This window comes from Corvus hawaiiensis, chromosome 20, assembly GCF_020740725.1.
Source record: "Corvus hawaiiensis isolate bCorHaw1 chromosome 20, bCorHaw1.pri.cur, whole genome shotgun sequence".
Taxonomy (NCBI): Eukaryota; Metazoa; Chordata; class Aves; order Passeriformes; family Corvidae; genus Corvus; species Corvus hawaiiensis.
The window spans coordinates 7,674,818-7,692,085 of record NC_063232.1 but is presented as its reverse complement, the minus strand read 5'-3'; the positions used below and the strand labels follow the sequence as shown (position 1 = coordinate 7,692,085).

Below are 17,268 nucleotides of genomic sequence, written 5' to 3'. Positions count from 1 at the left end.
AACATTTGCATTCCCAAAAAGTGGGATGTGTTGAGATGGGTAAGAAAGTGGCTTGCAGTATCTCTGACTGGCCCTCTAAAGCAGGGGAGGGGTGATGAACATGCACTCCCATGTGCATGGATGTCACGCCTGTAACATGTCTGCTTTCAGCTGCATTGTGTCCATGTATTTGAGAAGATAAAACAAGGAAAATGAAATGTAGCGGCAGAGCTGTTTCTCTGCCCCCTCAAGGAAATGGTTCCTGAAGATCTGACTGACTTTGGGTCTTTCCTTTCTTATGCAAAGTGCTCATACTCTTAGCTCCCCTTATATTAGGTGGTAAAGCGAAGCTTTTGTTACCTGGTGAAGCTCCTGAAGGTCATGAAAGTGATTGCACTTTTGAGTGTTCAAAATCGTTTTTGCAAACCCTGCCAGGAGGGACTATTCTACCTGGAGCTATTTCATGCCCTCCCAGCCAGTGCTTTGATGTTTCTCAGCCCTGACAGATGAATTGTGGCTGAAAAGCCATTGCTGAGGACTGTTGCTTTCCAGGGGGATGGCAGCTTTGTGCTCTTGGTTGCTCGATTGTTTTCTCTGGGTACATTTCCTTGTTAAGGAATGTCTTCTGATGACATCCAGGATCCTTCTTCACGTGCTTGTGGATGCTGTGAGTGACATGTGATGGTTGCACCACCTTCTAAAGAAAACTTGGTGCCCCTCCTAGTTTCGTTTGAACTTGCTGAGGTGGGATGGCATCAGCAGGAGGAGTGAGAAATGTTGTTTCTTATTGGGTTCACCCTTGGACCAGGACTGAAGAACTTGATTTAGTTTTGGTTCTGCCCCGATGTTTTTGGCTGAGTCCACTGATGTCAGTCCCTCTCCCTGTGGTTTGACTTTTGCTGTTGAGCTGTTCAGTTTGCTGTAAAAGGATAGGCTGTACAAGGCCTGTATGTTAATAACAGCTCTAGGAACAGGGAAATCATTGACTCTGGGATGACTATGATAACCTTAAAGTACAGCATAGCATGGTACTGACAACCCTGTAGTTATTAGTGTCATGTTTACTCTCTGACTGAGATGTTCTTAAGCCAAATTTTATTTCAACCAACAAGTAAATATTCTATTTTTGTTGTTTCAAATGAGAAAAGTTGTTTGTGCTTAGTACTAAATTACCATTATTAAATTAAACAATCAGGAAAAAGGATAATGTTGAGTAGAGCAATAGCAGTGTTTTAATTATGTGAAACTCATATTTTCACTTTGCTGGAATCTAATACACAGGCTGGAGGCATGAAAGCTCTGAGTGTGACAAAGTTACTAAAGAGTGATAGCACCAGCCAGGATCCTCACATGATTGGGTGTTCTGACTTCCTCTCTTATGTCACACAGAAGGGAATGCTCAGTGGTTTGGTTTTTTTTTTTTTCCTTTCTTTTAAAATACTTTTCAAGCTCAGTGCTTACCAAGGAGTAGGTCCCATTCAGGGACTGTTCTTCAGTGCACCATATGAGTCTCAGGTCTCCAGAGCTCCCATTCCTTTGGATGGCTTTGATTTCCTTCCAGTTCTTTTCCTCATTAATTTGCAGTGCTCCTACCCACTGCTGACTGGAGCAGTTCCTGAGCAGGCCCTTGTCACTGGTGCCTCTGGAGTAAACCTGCAGTCCTGAGATATCCCAGTATACCTTCACAAGACCCTTCTCTCTGCTTTGCACCCATTTGCAGTATAAATGTGTTTGTAATTGTCAGAGAAGAGCTGGTGCCTGGAGGTTTGTGACCCTGCCTGGGCCTTTCAGAATGAATTGCAGTCTTTCATCTGCTCCGAGGGTCACATTTTCTTTGTAATTGCACTGAAGTGACTTTCCACTACATTTGGTACATGCATGCAGACATGCCATAATTTGTTCTGTAAGACACAGCCTCCCCATAATTACAAGGAATATGTAAGCCTGCCTGCCTTGAAGATGGCATTAGGGTGTTTTCGCTCATTGAATGAGCATAAATCTTCTGACATGGTCTCATTGGTTCCCTGCTGCACTTTCACCTTCGAGTAAAGAACAGAATTTCTGTTTGGATAATTCTCTTCACTGGCCATACTGGTGCAAACTGGAGGTAAGCTTACAAGGATGTGTGACATTATCTGTTGTGACACAGATACAAGTGCTGGTATTCTCCAGGGAGCAACCTGTGTTCCAGTATCCCATCTGTCCCAGAAGCCTGGAGTATGTTGTATAGGAAACACAGACCTCCTTGAGCTTGTGACGTGTTTGTTTGACTGCCTGTGACTCTGGCTGGTCATGCTGCTCTCAGGGAATCCAGGGATTTCTTCTCTTTGCTCACTTTGAATAATTCAGTAAATAGTTCCCTAGAAGCGACCCAATAAAAGTCTGGGTCAGGTTTTAGCCTCCTGCTCCATGTTTTTCAGGTTGCTTCTTTTTGACCCAAGGGGTACCTGGAGGCCAGGTTGCATATCACCATGTTGCTTTTATCTTTGAGGTCTTAGACTTATAATCTCAATGATGTCTTTGATAAAGAGCTTTACAAACTTTGCTCATTTGTTTTCTGTGATATGTGGTTAAAGAACAGCAGCCGTTGCTTTTTTTGGATGAGATTAGCTCTTGTAATTCCTTCTGTTTTTTGATATTTGTAACTGCATTCAATTTTGGTCTGTGTGATAGCAGCTAGAGGCAACATTATTTTCTTTATATGAGTAGAATTTGCTCACTAACGCTGTGCTGCTACAAAAAATCCCCCCTTAAATCCTCTAAGCTATTTGTACTAATCCTCATTACTGTATTTCGTGCATTTTTATATTTTGCCTTTGCTGCATTTTTCTCTTGTACCTAAGAAAGCCTTTAAATAGGAATTCTGGAATAGAAAAGGATGTGTAAGAAGATTGCAGATTACTGTTGGTTTTCTAGTGGCCATTCTTTTCATTGCTGTGTTAATACAGAGGCTTAATGAACAAGTTTGACTCCAGGGCAAGGCCAAGTGCTGCTCTGAACTGCAATTCCCATCTAGTATTCCTCTGAAATGAAGCATTTGCTATCTTGCCAGCTTTTATTTTTTATTATTTGTGCCTACTGCATTTGTCAGGGTACGGTAAAGGGTGCAGTCACTCAAAGGTGCTGCCTCAAAACTTCGGGAGACCAGTAGTGATGCCCTTGGAGCAGTTGCTAATGCACATTTTGGATATTCATGCCTAAATCTAGAACTGTAATGATCCATTCCACTCCCCTTTGACCTTCTCTTTTTTATATGTTCATTCAACCAAAACCCACCACCCTGTCTCCTGAGGGTTGACTCTATAAGGACCTAGAGAATGTTTTCAAACAGAGCTTTTTGCTGAAGGAGGACAGATTTAGGTTGGATATTAGGAAGAAATTCGTGGCTGTGATGGTGGTGGGGCACTGGGACAGGTTGCCCAGAAAAGCTGGGTGGCTGCCCCATCCCTGGAAGTGTTCAAGGCCAGGTTGGATGGGGCTTGGAGCAAGCTGGGATAGTGGAGGGTGTCCCTGTCCCTGTTCTGGCCCTGGCAGAAATTAGGGTCCCTTCCAACCCAAACCAGTCTGTGACATACTTGTTTGGCGAGGGTGTGCAGTCTTTGTAATGTGGCCTCCCCTAGATGGTGTGCGTAGCTGTTTACTTTAGCAGGGTATTTACATTGCTAACACCTTCCCTGGAGAGTTTCATGTTCTTCTCTCCCCTTTCTCTTTCAGGCCATGGCCTGTTTGCTTCTCCACAAAGTTCTGCTACTTCATGAACTGAAGCTCTTCATTACAGAGGAGGAATGGGAGGAATTGATCAGCAGAAGCATCAGCCAAGTGACAGAGGTAACAAGCTTCAACGTGTTTAAAGTACAGATGACACCTAATGAGTGCTGCTTTCATCTGTCTGGTGCTCGGTCTCAGAGCTGCAGTCTGGGACTGTGCTCAGCTTAAGAGGTCTTAGAGACCTTGTGCCTGCTGGCACTAGGTCTGAATAGTACCCACCAGGCTGACAGAATTCTTACAACACCACTGTGATGTTCCTGGTGCAGCTCAGCAAGGCTGCGTATGGATCCAAGAGACAGAGCTCAAACTTTAGGGAATACACTCATACAGATAAGTTTAAGGTATTTTAAAAAAAAAATATATAAAAAGAATGGAACGGTATTTTGAACATGAATTTCAGGACATGTCATGCAAGTTCTTCATTGGAATGAGCTTCAGAGCCACAAAAGTAGAGCTGAGGTGCACTGGACTTTTGGCTCCTGGTGCATTGCAGGCCTTCTGGACCAGACTCCCTTGCTAATATTGTTCAAAAGGGAAACCTTAAAATACATTGGAAAATAATTTGTATAGAAGAAACAGTGAGAGAAATTGCAGGGCTCCCGACACAGTGGCCAGTGCAAATTGTACCTGGGGATAGTGTTTGGGTGCAGCTGTTACATGGGAGATAATCTGTGGGACAGGAGGTTGAAGAAGCAAATGCCATTCACTTTTATTCTTGTGGATTGACGTGAGGGGAACCAAGCAGCCAAATTAATGTTGTGATGTGGTGACTAAACTTGATGACATGGGAGATTCCAGTGTTGGAGTTTCTGTGTAACTGTAATAGTGACCTCTTTCTAAGGGTGGCTTTCATTCTTTACTTACTTCTTCAGATGCTGGTTACATGGTAATTTAGGCTATTCTATAATTCGCTGTATTGAAACAGAACAATTAGATCTGTTTCTTTTTGTCAAGGAGGAACAAAATCTTTGTTTAAAACAGGGAATTTAAAGATGCTGTTTATAGTTCTGGAGAAAGCAGGTAATCCTTGGTTTCATTAAACACTTTCTATTTAAAGATTACATCAGGAATCCAGTGGGTGGAGTTAGGTATGATTTTGTTTCTCAGCTACATAAAACATGCCACTCCTCCCAACCTGGTCATCTCCATGTTTCTCTCTAGCAGCTGAATACATGCAGAACTCAGTGATTCACTGGGAAACCACAAACATTTACAATGCCTTTATGTTGTTCTTGTTAGGGAGAGTTTAGCATCTTGCAACCCATCCAAGATTATAATGAGCTTTGCTATTAAAGTTTCCTCAGTGCCTCTCATTTCTGTGGTCATGTGTGTTTAAAGAAAAATTCCTGAGAAATACTGTCAGTTTGTTTGGGTTGTCCAAGGTTTACCCTGCGGGCAGGAGGCCTCCCATATTGTTAAATGGCAGTGGCATATAGCTGCTGGTTCTCTTTTTGGCCTGCAAAAGCCCTGAGATAACATTTTTACAGACTGCTGTTGGTGTTCATACATGTGGGGCTTTTGTCTCCCTTCCTCCCGCTCCCCCCAGGTACTTAACCCAGCTGGTGTGGCTCTGTGGGGCTGGGGCAGCTGCGCATTAAATATTGCTGTAATGAGAAGGGGTCAAGGACTTTATATTCCACATAACAGTTTTGATTCATAGCCAAAGCTGGCACTTGTGCTGCAAGACTTACTAAAGCTGGAAAAGGAATTCTGTGTCATTTTGGTGGTGCAGAAACACTTACTTCTCTGAGTAAGAGCTGTAAAAACGTAGTAGCTCTATGGTGTAGTAAAACGGTGTTCTCAGTGTCATTGATCTCTTTTGAAGATGGTAAAAAAATCTCTTGTAGTAAAAGCCAGAGGCTGGAAACTGAGCAAATTTAGAATCTGTAGAAAGTATGTATTTGTCAAAGAGACTAATCCATCATTAAAGTAACTTGCTGAAGAATTTATGAGCCCTGAATCTCCAGGTGGAAGTTGTGTGCTTGGCTGACAGAGAAGCTGCAGGTTGGGTAGAAGTTCCAGGCCCGATGTTGAAGTTATGGGGTGATGTCCTGGGTTGCAGTGTATTCTCTTCCCATCCTCATGAGCTGTTGAAACCAGGTGGGGCAGTGTTTCCTTGCCTCCTCCCCCCAGACTATCTTCTGTTAATGGCCCGTCAATGCCATGCAGGACTCAGAGATAACTCCCTCCGGACTACCTTCTGTTAATGAGCCTGATCAACACTTGGCCTCATGACTCATTACCCCATTGTGAGATGCTCCACCCAGGGGGAGGAACCAAGCATCCCATCCTTGATATAATCTGGGATTCTGAACACCAGAGACACCCTTTCCACTGGATTCCCAGAGGACAGGAGCTACACAGCCACCACTGGACCTTTCCAAGGAAGAGCAGATCCTTCTACAGGATCACGGCTTCCACAGAACCATCGCACCTGCCCTGCTCACCGGGAGCCGCCAGCGCCCCTGCCGGCTGCGAGCGGAACTGCACCCGAGGGGAAAGGGCCCGACAGCCGAGAAGGCTGGGGCTGGGTTTGGGATTGTTCGCTGTTACTGCCAGAGTTATTGCTGGTTGTTCGACTGGTTATACACATATAGATATATCATAGTAAAGAACTGTTATTCCTATTCCTCTTGTCTCTGCCTGAAAGCCCCTTAATTTCAAAATTACAATAATTCGGAGGGAAAGTGGTTGCATTTTCCATTTCAAGGGAGTCTCCTGCCTTCCTTGAAAGACACCTGTCTTTCAAACCAAGACGGATGAGTTTGTTTGGGAAGAGCTTGGACTAAACAACAGCCCTTTCTGTCGCTGCTGTCCTCACACGCTCCTGCTTAGCTGGAGGATTGGGAGGACGTTTGCAGAACTCTGAGTTTCTCCTGCAGCTCAGTCTCATCCCTTTACTTCTGAGACTTGTTTCCATAGGACATTCCAGGTCAGCTGTGATTTCAGAGGTATGTGAGTAGATGCTGGCAGATGTGGGTGCTTACCTGTGAGAACCTGGACTGAGAGCTGTGGAGTGTTGTGGAAAATGATGGTATTTATCGCCCTGCCTCTGCTTGAAATGTTTGTATTTGTTGTCATTGGCCATCCCTGCCACTGTCCCTCACAAATAGCTGTTTTAAGAGGAAAAAAATTATAATCTAGAATTTTGTACCTTTCTTTGACCCAGGGAGAGGTTTGCAATGCTTTAACTGATGTGCACTTGTAATTCAAGCAGTGCTGTTGCTCACAAGGAGACTGTCACCTGAAGGCTTTGCTGCACTCTGTATCCTGGGTCACATTTGCAGCTCGGAGGCTGTAGCTCCCAAGGTGCAGGATTGCCCTGGGAGGCTTAAGGCTGTCAGAGAGGACAAGATACTATCTCCTGGTGTCTGCCTGCTTATCCTGTCTCGCCTCAGGGATTGCACTGCATACCTGCTGAGATCCCTTGGTGAGGAGCATCCCCACCAGGGAAATCTGGGATGGGTTAGGCAGTGATATGAGCTGGAACTGGGGAAGAGGCAATGTGAGACAAGTGCAGTCTTGGATATCACTGAATTATGCAGGCAAAGCTAAGAGGCAGATGAGGGAGAATCAGTGGCCAGGAACGTTAAGTGAAGAGACAGGTTCCCGAAATAGCAGCTCCGGCTGCTGCGAGGCAATGGCTCTTGTGCTTAAATAAGCTAACTTGACCTTATTTGTTCCCAGATTGTTTAAGCATGCTTATAAAACATACATCATGGTCATGAGGGATCCATGTTTGCCCTCTCCTTGCTGTCACCAAGGCAGGTCTTGATGTCCCATTGGGTACTTTGGAGTTGACTTGCTCGTGTGAGAGCCCTGCTTGCTGTTGGTGCTCTTGGCTTGTGCTGCTGGGTTACCTGGGCAGAAAGCCTCATCCACAGCCCTTCACTGCAAAGATGAGGAAGCAGAAAAACAGCTCTGGCACAGTTTTGGCTTCCCAAATCTTAAATAGTTACCTTACACAAAGCAGAACCTTGCTACAGTTGTTCAAGTCTGTTCTAACTGGGGGTCTGGATGACTCAGTTTTGTTCATGGTATAAAGAAATAAGAGTTGCTTCATGTTATAAGTGACAGAGCTCACCTGGGATGCTGGAACATTTGACAGAAACATCTTCTCTTGGAGAGCTTTGTTCTTTATCAGTAGGTCTAAAAGTGCTTTACAAAGGAAATTCAAACCAGTGAGTTGTTGATGTAATGCAGAAAGTATTTTGCAGAAACCCAAGACATAATGGATTTGGTTTGCTGAAGTCGTTCATCCTGTTTTACAGGTGACGCTCCTTGGCTGGGAGCTGAGCCAGGAACCAAACTCGGGTCTCTGGAGACATCTCAGAGGCCCTTCTTGTGCATGGACAGTCTGACTGTCTCTTAACTTGGCTTCCGAACAGCCCCGTGTGTTGGACAGTCATCTCTGTCCCACGGTCATCTCTGCTGATTGTTGTGAGTTCAGGCTGCCCCGAATCACACAGTAAAGTGTTGCAGAGCCCGAGAGGTCCAGTTCCCCATTCCATACAGGAAGCTCTCACACAGTTTTGGTGAGGGATCTCTGGGTTTGCTGCTATAGCTCAGACACTCTTTTTTACTCTATCCAGCATCTCTCATTTTGATCTTTCAGCTCTCCCGGTTGTCACTGTAGGCACGTTTTGGTGTTCCCTTCCCTTGTTAAGATACATTTATGTTTCCTTTTTATATGTTACAAAATTGCTGTCTTGGCTTTGGAGAGATCTTGAACCGGTGCCAGTTTTTTTTATAACTCACGGACAGATTTGGGGCAGGAAGTTCCAGGTTCTGAATACATAATTTCATTGCCTTTTTTTGTCATCCCTTTCCTAGGGACCAGCTTGCCCTCCTGAACTGAGATGCTCTGTGTAATTCCCAATTTATGCTGAAACTCCCAGTTACGATGTGAAAGTCAAAGGGAGTGGGAATAGTCCAGAAAATACATATTTTGATGGCTGTGAACTTCAAAACAGAACAGCCCTCAGAAAACTTGTTAAAACTGCTTTCTTTGGCTTGAACACAGTGGTTTCCTGAGGGTTTCCTTTGTCTTTCTTCTGCAGTAAGTACATCGTAAGAAGAGACAAACTTTACTACTGATTTTCCCTTTGCTTGTTTTGTCAGTGTCATAAGGAATGGGCAGAGCACACAGTGTTCCAGTTGGCTGTTTGAAACCCAGACAGGATCAAGGCATCCTGCACTGTAAAAGTGCTGACAGAATCTGATACCTGAGTTCAGTGCAAGACCAAAGCACTCCCAGTCACCAGTTCTGGAGGCTTTCAGATAATTACACAAAATCCCAATGACATGCATTTGATGCCTCCATACACTTAAGTCGTTGCTTAGGCCTGGACTGGGCAGGCATGAATGTAGACAGATAGGGAATTACATGGCCTGGGAAGGGGTGGCATAGATAACCCAAGACCTCTTTTCCATATCATGTGGAAGTTACTGTGTGCTCCCTGAAGACTTTTGTTGTATGGCATTCCAGGGTTTTGTTACTATGGTGTTGTTCAGCGAGGGATTTAAAATAACTATTTGGAGCTACTGAGAGAGTAGGGGAGAGAGGGATATACTATCTGGCCTTCCAGTGTAGACATGCCCTTAATTTCTGAAGGGCATCACATTTGATTATCTGTGTCTTAATTTGTAGTGAGATACATTATTAAAGTGACTTAATCAAATCTCTAAAAAAGCCATCCTTCAATTTTTTTCCTTGAAGATTGCCTGAACTTTTGTCTGTCCATCTTTATAAATTCTTAATTCACTGCCCTTTCTCAGCCTCTTAGCTTGTAAAATGAGGCCAGTAGTGATTTAACTGATATTTTCAACGTGCTTTCAGAATACTGGATGTCTCTGTGGAGACTTCCTTCTCTTCTGTTCTCTCAGCTGTCCTGTGTGGTTTTTCCCTGCTGCATTTTCAGCTGGCCTTTGGAAAAAAAATCAGATCATTAAACTTGGGAAAGCGTTGACATTTTCTGTGAGAATGGCTTCTGGATTTTTTGTCTCCTCCCTGTAATAACTGCCAAAATAAATATCACCAAAAATGTCCTTTATTTACACCCTTCAGCATGTGGGTCTGCTTAGTCCCCTGCCTTCCCTTCTTCTCAGTCAGGAGCAGGCAGAGACTTGGTGGTTCCCTCCTTTTGGGAGCATTTCTTGATGACTTGTTTGTGTTAGAGATGCAAGGAGTAAGTTTTGAACATTTATGCTTTCAGTCTTTAGAAACTTAGAGAAAATGGATGGAGGAGGGACTGTCAGTGCTTCTTTTCGGCCTTTAAGGCTCAGTAGCAGCTGCTGTGCTGGTCAGGTGGGTGGTGTGAGAACCTCTCTTTGTGTGCCTGTGTACCTGGAATTGGAATTGGAAATGGATGTGGCTCTGTGGATAGATGGAAACTGGAGTGAAGAGATATACTCCTCTTCCCTCCTTTCTTCTTTGTCTTCCATGATTTAGCCCTAAGTTCTGGTTTGGGATCTACTGTATAGTGACTATTATTGTCTTGGTTTTGGAGACAAATTTAGGAAAAAACGCTGTGAAATGAGTGTTTCCTCTGAACAGAAGGGCTCCAGTAATCCCTTTTGCCAGTGAGAGAAACGGATACCAGTGGGCAAAAGTGAAAAAAACCTCCTGTTTATGAGCAAAAAAAGGGTGCCTGCAAGACACAGAAAGAGAAAGAAAGAAAAATATTGAATGAATGCTAGATACTGAAATTGTGGAACCTTACCCCCGCCCAGACTCCCACTGCCGGCCTCCATCGGCTGCAGGCGCTTTCCCCTCGGTGCAGCTCCGCTCGCGGCCACCAGGGGCGCTGGTGGCTCCCGGCCGGGCAGGGCGGCTGCCCTGGTTCCCCGTGCCTGCAGGGGGCGCTGTGGCGCCAGCTCGGCCTCCTCTCCCACACGGCAATGGCGGCTCGGCCGCCGGGAGAGGAGAAAGGGCTTCCTTTCAAATTCACAGGGGGAGCCGATCCTGGTGCCCCTCTGGATAGCGAAAGGGGCTGTAGCAGGGACTTCAGAAGCAGGGCAGCAAGCAAGAGGCAGCAGAAACTCTGCAGCTGTAGCGGGAGGCATCCCGGCAGGCGGGGGGGAAACAGCCAGAGTGTAGCACAAGCCCGGAGCAATGGCAGAGGTACGGCGGGGGCTGGGCAGCAGCAGCCCGGCTCCCAAACACGGCAGAGAGAGACACTCCGGGATTTCTCATCGGCGCTGGCTGGGCCCTGGGTCTGGGCTGTGCGGAGAAGGGTGCAGCCTCCCAGCGGGAAACGAGGGTGGTCCCGGGTGCTGGAGCGGCATGCACTGGCTCTGGGCTCCCCCAACAGCACAGCAGCAGAGAAAATAAAGCAAGCCAGCAAGCCCAGTCACAGTGCCGAAGCAGGCAAAACCCACAGAAACAGCAAGGTCCTTGGTCAGAGATGCCGGCTGTGTGTGTGTCCAGTCAAACAGTCCGTCCCAAAAAGTGGGAGCTGCCTCACGCCACCCCCAACTCCCTCCAGAAACCCTGGCCTGACTCCCATTCATCACAAATAGTCCCAGGGCCAGGGAGGATTGGGGGACAGCAGCCACCCTTGGCACAAACAAAACAAAACAGATCAAAAACCCCCAAAATGGTATGGGATAATAAACCATTCCCAAGACAATTATCATGAAAGGAAATATTTGGGGTCAGCCTGTCTGGATTTTGGGAAGCTCAGAGTTGACTCCTGGCTCTGTCACAGTTTGTGTGGCATCATGTTACTTGGCCTCTGTGAGATACGGGGAATGATGCTGGCTTACCTCCTTCCTCTCAGGAGAAGCACAAGCAGAATTACAGGCGAGGCGAGGGCATACTGAGCATACGCTATTTTGTATGCTCACATGGGGTAGTAACAGGAGCTGTGAGCATACAGAATACTGCAGTCCTTCAGCTGGTTGTCAATTTCCTCTTAACCTCTCAATAACACAGGAAGGCTCTGCCCTTCCCAAACCTCACCTGTATGGTGATGTGGGACATCTTGTCCTTTGGCTCAGGTACTAGACACGGCTTGTAGGTCCCACAGTGCTCTTGCTGGGTTCGTCTGGGTGTGATTCCACCACAGGGACCTGAGCCACACCACCAGCAAAATCTCACGCTGGATGTTCTGGGATCCTGCATGCAGCACGGAGCTGGGGCACAGCTTCGACCTCAGCATTCGGAGCTCAGACCTCTGGCACTTCCTCATTGTGGCTGAGGACATTCTGTGGGGTGGAACCTTTGCTGAACTCTGCTGCTGGAGAAGAGACTTTACCCCAGGAACCCTGGGCTGTCCAGTGGTGTAAGGTTGTGGAGGGGTGTGTCTGCGGAAGGACTTGGCGCTGTGTCCAGCCGTGAATCCGCACATTCATCCGTCAGTGTCTGCTCTGCTGTGTGCGAGGAGGGGCTGGATGGAGGTAGCGCAGCGTGCAGAAAGAATGCACGTTGGCCGGGCTTCTCCAGCTCTCAGTGATGGATCTGTTGGGCTGATCCCATGGAGGGGAAGGGCTGTTTGTTTCAAACAGTGGACTAGGCTGAAGGACATGCTGGGAATGCATAAATATTAAATGGTATTCAACGTTCCAGTTGGGAACTGAGCTTGTCTCTAGTGGCAGGGCACTCTGTGGCACTGAGATGCTGCTGTGAGTCTGGGCTGAGCATGTGCCCCCGTGATCTCTGTGAAAGGGGCAGAGGTGTAGGCAGGGGTGGATATGGAGACTTACAGAAACATTGCATGGCTCCGTGTAACAGCATATTGCCATCTCCCCTGCAGGGAAGTTGGGCAGCTGGGATGCTGACTTTGGCTCTAGGTGCACAAACAGCGCTTTTGCTGTGTGACGGGTTTCAGGGGAGTTTTGGACTTAGAAACTGATCTGCGTGGTAATAATTACCTGCCGGCCCTCTGTCCTACCTGTGTGACTGAAATTACTGCAGCTATGCACCTCCTGTGCTCTGACTTGTTTTACACTTGGTGAAGATGGGGGAATGTTGTGAAGTGCAATGCCACATGGAACGAAGGCTGGATCCTGCAGTAGTTGGGATATAGTCATGTGTCATACAGGAATGAGGGATATAGTAAAACCCACTGATTGTTAAGATGCTGGCAGTGTGAAGTTCTTCTTGTAGAAATCTGAGAAGCAGAGAACTTTGGATCTAGGAGTGCCCTCCTCCAGAAACAGCCAGAGGCTTTTGGAAGCAGCGTGTCTGACATAACAAGACAAAACCTTCTCTGCCGGCTGAATCCACGTAGGGTGAGGCAGGAGCTGTATTGCTATATTGGCTTGAGGTGAGATGGGAGTTCCAGCTGTGAAAACTGCCTCCATAGTTTTTCCTTTTGAAAAATGACCTGCCCAGATCTGCTGACAGCTCAGATGTACAGGCATGATTAACCATCACAGGTATTGCTGAGCTGGAACTGGAACTGAGATATCCTGTGAAGTGGGACAGGCTGTTCCTGAAGCAGCAGAGTAAGAAAAGCAGAAAATGGGAGAAAAGCAACATAAATCAGCAAGTGATGCCAGTGTAGCTGTTGGGTATAAATCATGTGGTCTCTCTGCTTTTAGTAGTGCGTAATTGGGTTGTGTGACCCTTGGGTTGGTAATGCTTCCAGAGGCCAGGGAAAGAGGGAATTAGATACCTCTGGAACAGCACATGGCAGAGAATCACAGAATAGGTGGTTGGACAAGTTCTTCTGGGTTTTCATTTAACCCTCCACCACTGACCTGTAGCATAGCTGGAAGCAAATCCCTGCTTTGTGCCTCAGTCTTGGATGTAAAACAGATCTTTACCAGGCCTGTGCAAGTGTTTGTGATCTGATCGGTGTTCGAGGCTCTCCCAGGGGTGCTGCAGAGGACTGAAATACTACTTCTCTTTTTAAGGCATGTTTGCCATGTGTTGCAGTTTGCCATCTGTTACATAATAGCTTTTGCTTTGATTTTACGATTGGATTGTGTACATTCCCCAAATAAAATCAGGGTAGGCCTGTAGGAATGATTGACCTCTGCAATTGGGTTGGCAGAGCTGATTTCATCTCTCGGGGAGCTGAGTGAGGGAGCAGAAGACAGCATGCAGACAATGGTCGGTACCCTGTGTAGCAGGAAGTTTTATAATTGCTTAAGTTACATAAATTCTTGGGAAAGTTGCTTTGACTTCTGAACCCAGTTCCCATTGAAGAGGCTTTGGATTTCGTTGCCTGGGAGCCATTTCCCCAGGCTTGCCAGTAGTCCCAGCCCAAAGTCAGCTTCTTTTACATAACAAGAGTGAGCATGTTTGTGTCTCATGCTAACGCAAATAACACAAATCCCATTGAAGCAAACAACACAAATAACACAGATCCCATGGAAGCAAATGCTCCATTCTGTGTACTCCCTGCTGTGGGAGGAGGAGAATGAAGCAATGCCTAATCAGAGATACCATCTCATGGAATGCTAATGAGAAGTGCTCTGAGTGGCGAGATCAAGATAATAAGTGACTCTGGGCTGAGCAGGAATTGGGCTCAGCTCTTTAAGGAGGCTTTTGACTGTCTCAGCCTACCACATACAGAGGTGGTGGTGGTTTTGTGCTTTAGTAGCAAATTTGTTTTACACTCTCTGTAGCAGAAGGGAAAGGGAGAAAGGCATATGTTGAGGAACAGTAAAACTTTACCTGAATCCAGCTTCCTTAAAGCCAATCCTTTCTGCTTCTGGGCTAGAGAAAATTGTACAGTCTGTAGGAATGAATTATCTGCTGCTTCTTTGTGGCTTCTTTGGCTTCTCCCCTCACCCTCCTTGTTCCTTCTCGGTCTTTGAGAGCTGTTTTGAAGCGATCCATTTCAGTAGGGAGATCTTTGTTTGCAGAGCATCTAAATTGTACCAGTTTGCTTCTGGCTATTTATACTGGTGGAGGTGTGGTTGTGTTTCCAGATTCATGCAAAACACTGCTTTTAATGTAGATGTTTAGTCACTAGACTAGTGATGTTTTCCATCTTCAGCTGGGCCAGCCACTCTTCTTTCCACGTGAATTTGGTTGGGTACCTCCCACTAGACGTACATCCCAGTTTCCCCAGCACATCCCAGTTTCCCCAGCATCTGAAAACTTGCGTACTGGTGAAAATCAGCCCCTCAGGTGTTGTTTCAGAGCTGCAGGACTTTTCTGTTGACTTCAGCAGGATTTATTTCAAACCCTTCAAAGCATCAGGGCAGCAAGAACAGGCAGAGTCAAGCCAGCGTGATTTGAATGCAGTTGTCTACATCACTCGTGTACGGTGAAGAGAAAATGCAATTTATTTTTAACACCATTTTAATTCTAAAGTGTTTGTATATTGAAAAGATGAAATGACAGTTGACTTCGCTCTGGCTCCATCTCACAGTACTGCCCTGATTCTTCTTGTCCCAAGGAGCTGACAATCCATGCTGATTTTCTCATACTGTGAACTTGTGCACAACTTAGCAAAATAAGGATCTCAGCCTAATAGCCTCTCTGAAAGCTGATTTAACCACAAGGAAGACTGTTAGACTGGCAATATTTTGTTCTTCAAAATGCAAAGAAAATGTTTATGTAAATCAGCCTTTTTTGTTCATTATTATTTTTTTTATTAGTGGTAAGCCTCATAAACTGAATGTGCCTGACCCATGGGGTGTTATAGCCTACATGGGAGGATTTATGTTTTTTTCCAATCACCCCCCCTATATTTGTTTCTGTTTTTACCTGGGAGACTTCAGAGCTGTGGAATTGTATGACCTTGTAGGTTAACGACAGCTCTGGAATAGAGTTGCAGTGCATCTGTCTATATCAGGAGAGAGTAATTAGCAAGTTATTGATAGTCAGATGAAGTTGCAGCTTGAATTCCAGCCAGCAGAATGGCTTTCTAATACAGGGCTTGAGTGGACCATCCTGAAGAGGAAATAACTGTATCTTTATTATTTAAAAAAGATACTCCCAGGGTGTGGAACCTGTACAGATAGTGAATAATTCTACTTGAAGGCTGCTGTTTTTGCAGACATGTTATCTTGTCTCCCCACTTTCTATGCTGAAAGTGTTCCCTACACTCTTGCTGGGCATCATTATTTTTCTGTTGTGAGTGTCAATACCGAAAGAATTTGCTTTGGGGAATAGATTTCTTACTTCTCTCAGTGTCTGCAAGGATTTTTATGTTATTTGCCAACTTCATGCTGATGTAGATGGAGAACAGTTTGCTGAGTCCTTAAATTGTTTCCAATCTGGTTGGAATACAGGATCTGTGAGAGAACGATGACATTCCACTGCTGGGTCCAGGTTTGGGGCAGGGAGTTTTCAGCCTGAGGAACTGAGGATGCTGAGTGTGGTGTGGGCTTTGCCCCTTGGCTGTGTTGAAATGTCCAAATTCCAAGGATAGGAGGGCTTGGCCACAAGTGCAGCTTTCTTTGGCTGCCACTGTCTGCAGCACACTTGTCCCTGCAAATCCTATTTCATATTAGTGTGATCTGTGTGGGGTTTGCTGTGTCCACACAGAAATAGAATGGGGAGGAAAAGGACCATGTAAACAGGGATGAAGGACCAGCTGCAGGCAGAGGATCAGTGCCCCTAAGCCACTGGGCCACCTCTTTGATCCAGCTGCCTTTTTATGGCTATTTTCTGCCCTTTTTGTAAATAACTGGCTTTTATTTGACCTATCTTTGGAGTGATTTTCCTCTAAGCCAGACCTTTCAGTGTCTTGGAAACCCTGCAGCATATAGAGAGAACACAGGGGAGATTTTTCCCTCAGTTATTTCAGTGAACTTAAGCTTGACAAGGCCTGTTATAGGCAGGCACCTGGGATTTCCTGGGCATAAGTCGTAATGGATTTTAGCAATAATGCTTTATGTGTAAATCCGAGCTCCTGAAGCTGAGTAGCTGTGGTCCCTCAGGTCTGAGTCTGTTTTCTGACAGCTTCTTGGCCTCTCCAGGGCAAGGTCAGGGATTATTGTACCTGTTTTTCTCCAGGAAAGCATCTCCAGTTGTGCTTTAGTTTAGAAACTATGGACAGCAGCAAGCTTGTGCTTCTGTGATATGGCTTGCTCTTACTTTGTCCAGTTGTTTCTTAATTAACCTGGGCATCAGAAGCTTTCCCCAAGTGCCTTCCTGAGCTTTTCCACAGTTTGGTGGGGTTTGTGTTCCAGAATTACTTTGCTGACAGGTGAATCCTGCCATTCATTACTTGTTCTCTGCTTTCTCCTGTGAAGTGTGGTTTGTTTCCCCATCTAATGTGTGTTTCTTCTCAATCTTCTCATTTAATTTGCAGTGTTTGAAAACACTTGGAAAACCCATCATGAAGGCTGAGAAAGAGAAAGTTGCCAAGAGCTTGGAGCTGTTGAACTTTCTCCTTAAAACTGTGACAGGGCAGGTGAGTGTGTGACCCAGTATCTGACAAATGGCTGTTTCCTGAGTATCTTTTAAACGTCACACTTGGATTTTGCCATGTAATTACTACATCCCACCTCATTTCCTACCAAAAGTACCTCTAGAGGGAATGCCTGCTTGGATCTGAGGACAGAAGAGCCCTCCTGTCTGAAGGAGTGATCCGCAGTCTTTATGAGCTGATC

The 17,268-nt window shown here is 45.7% G+C and overlaps 1 protein-coding gene across 1 annotated transcript in view; it reads left to right on the top strand.

Moving 5' to 3' along the window:
• Positions 1 to 17,268, top strand: part of MYBBP1A (MYB binding protein 1a) — a 59,217-nt gene that overhangs the window by 39,813 nt on the left and 2,136 nt on the right. Inside the window, exons 24-25 of the mRNA XM_048324791.1 lie at positions 3,694 to 3,807; positions 16,968 to 17,069. Coding sequence (XP_048180748.1) covers positions 3,694 to 3,807; positions 16,968 to 17,069 — 216 coding nt within the window. The remainder of the gene's footprint in view (positions 1 to 3,693; positions 3,808 to 16,967; positions 17,070 to 17,268) is intronic.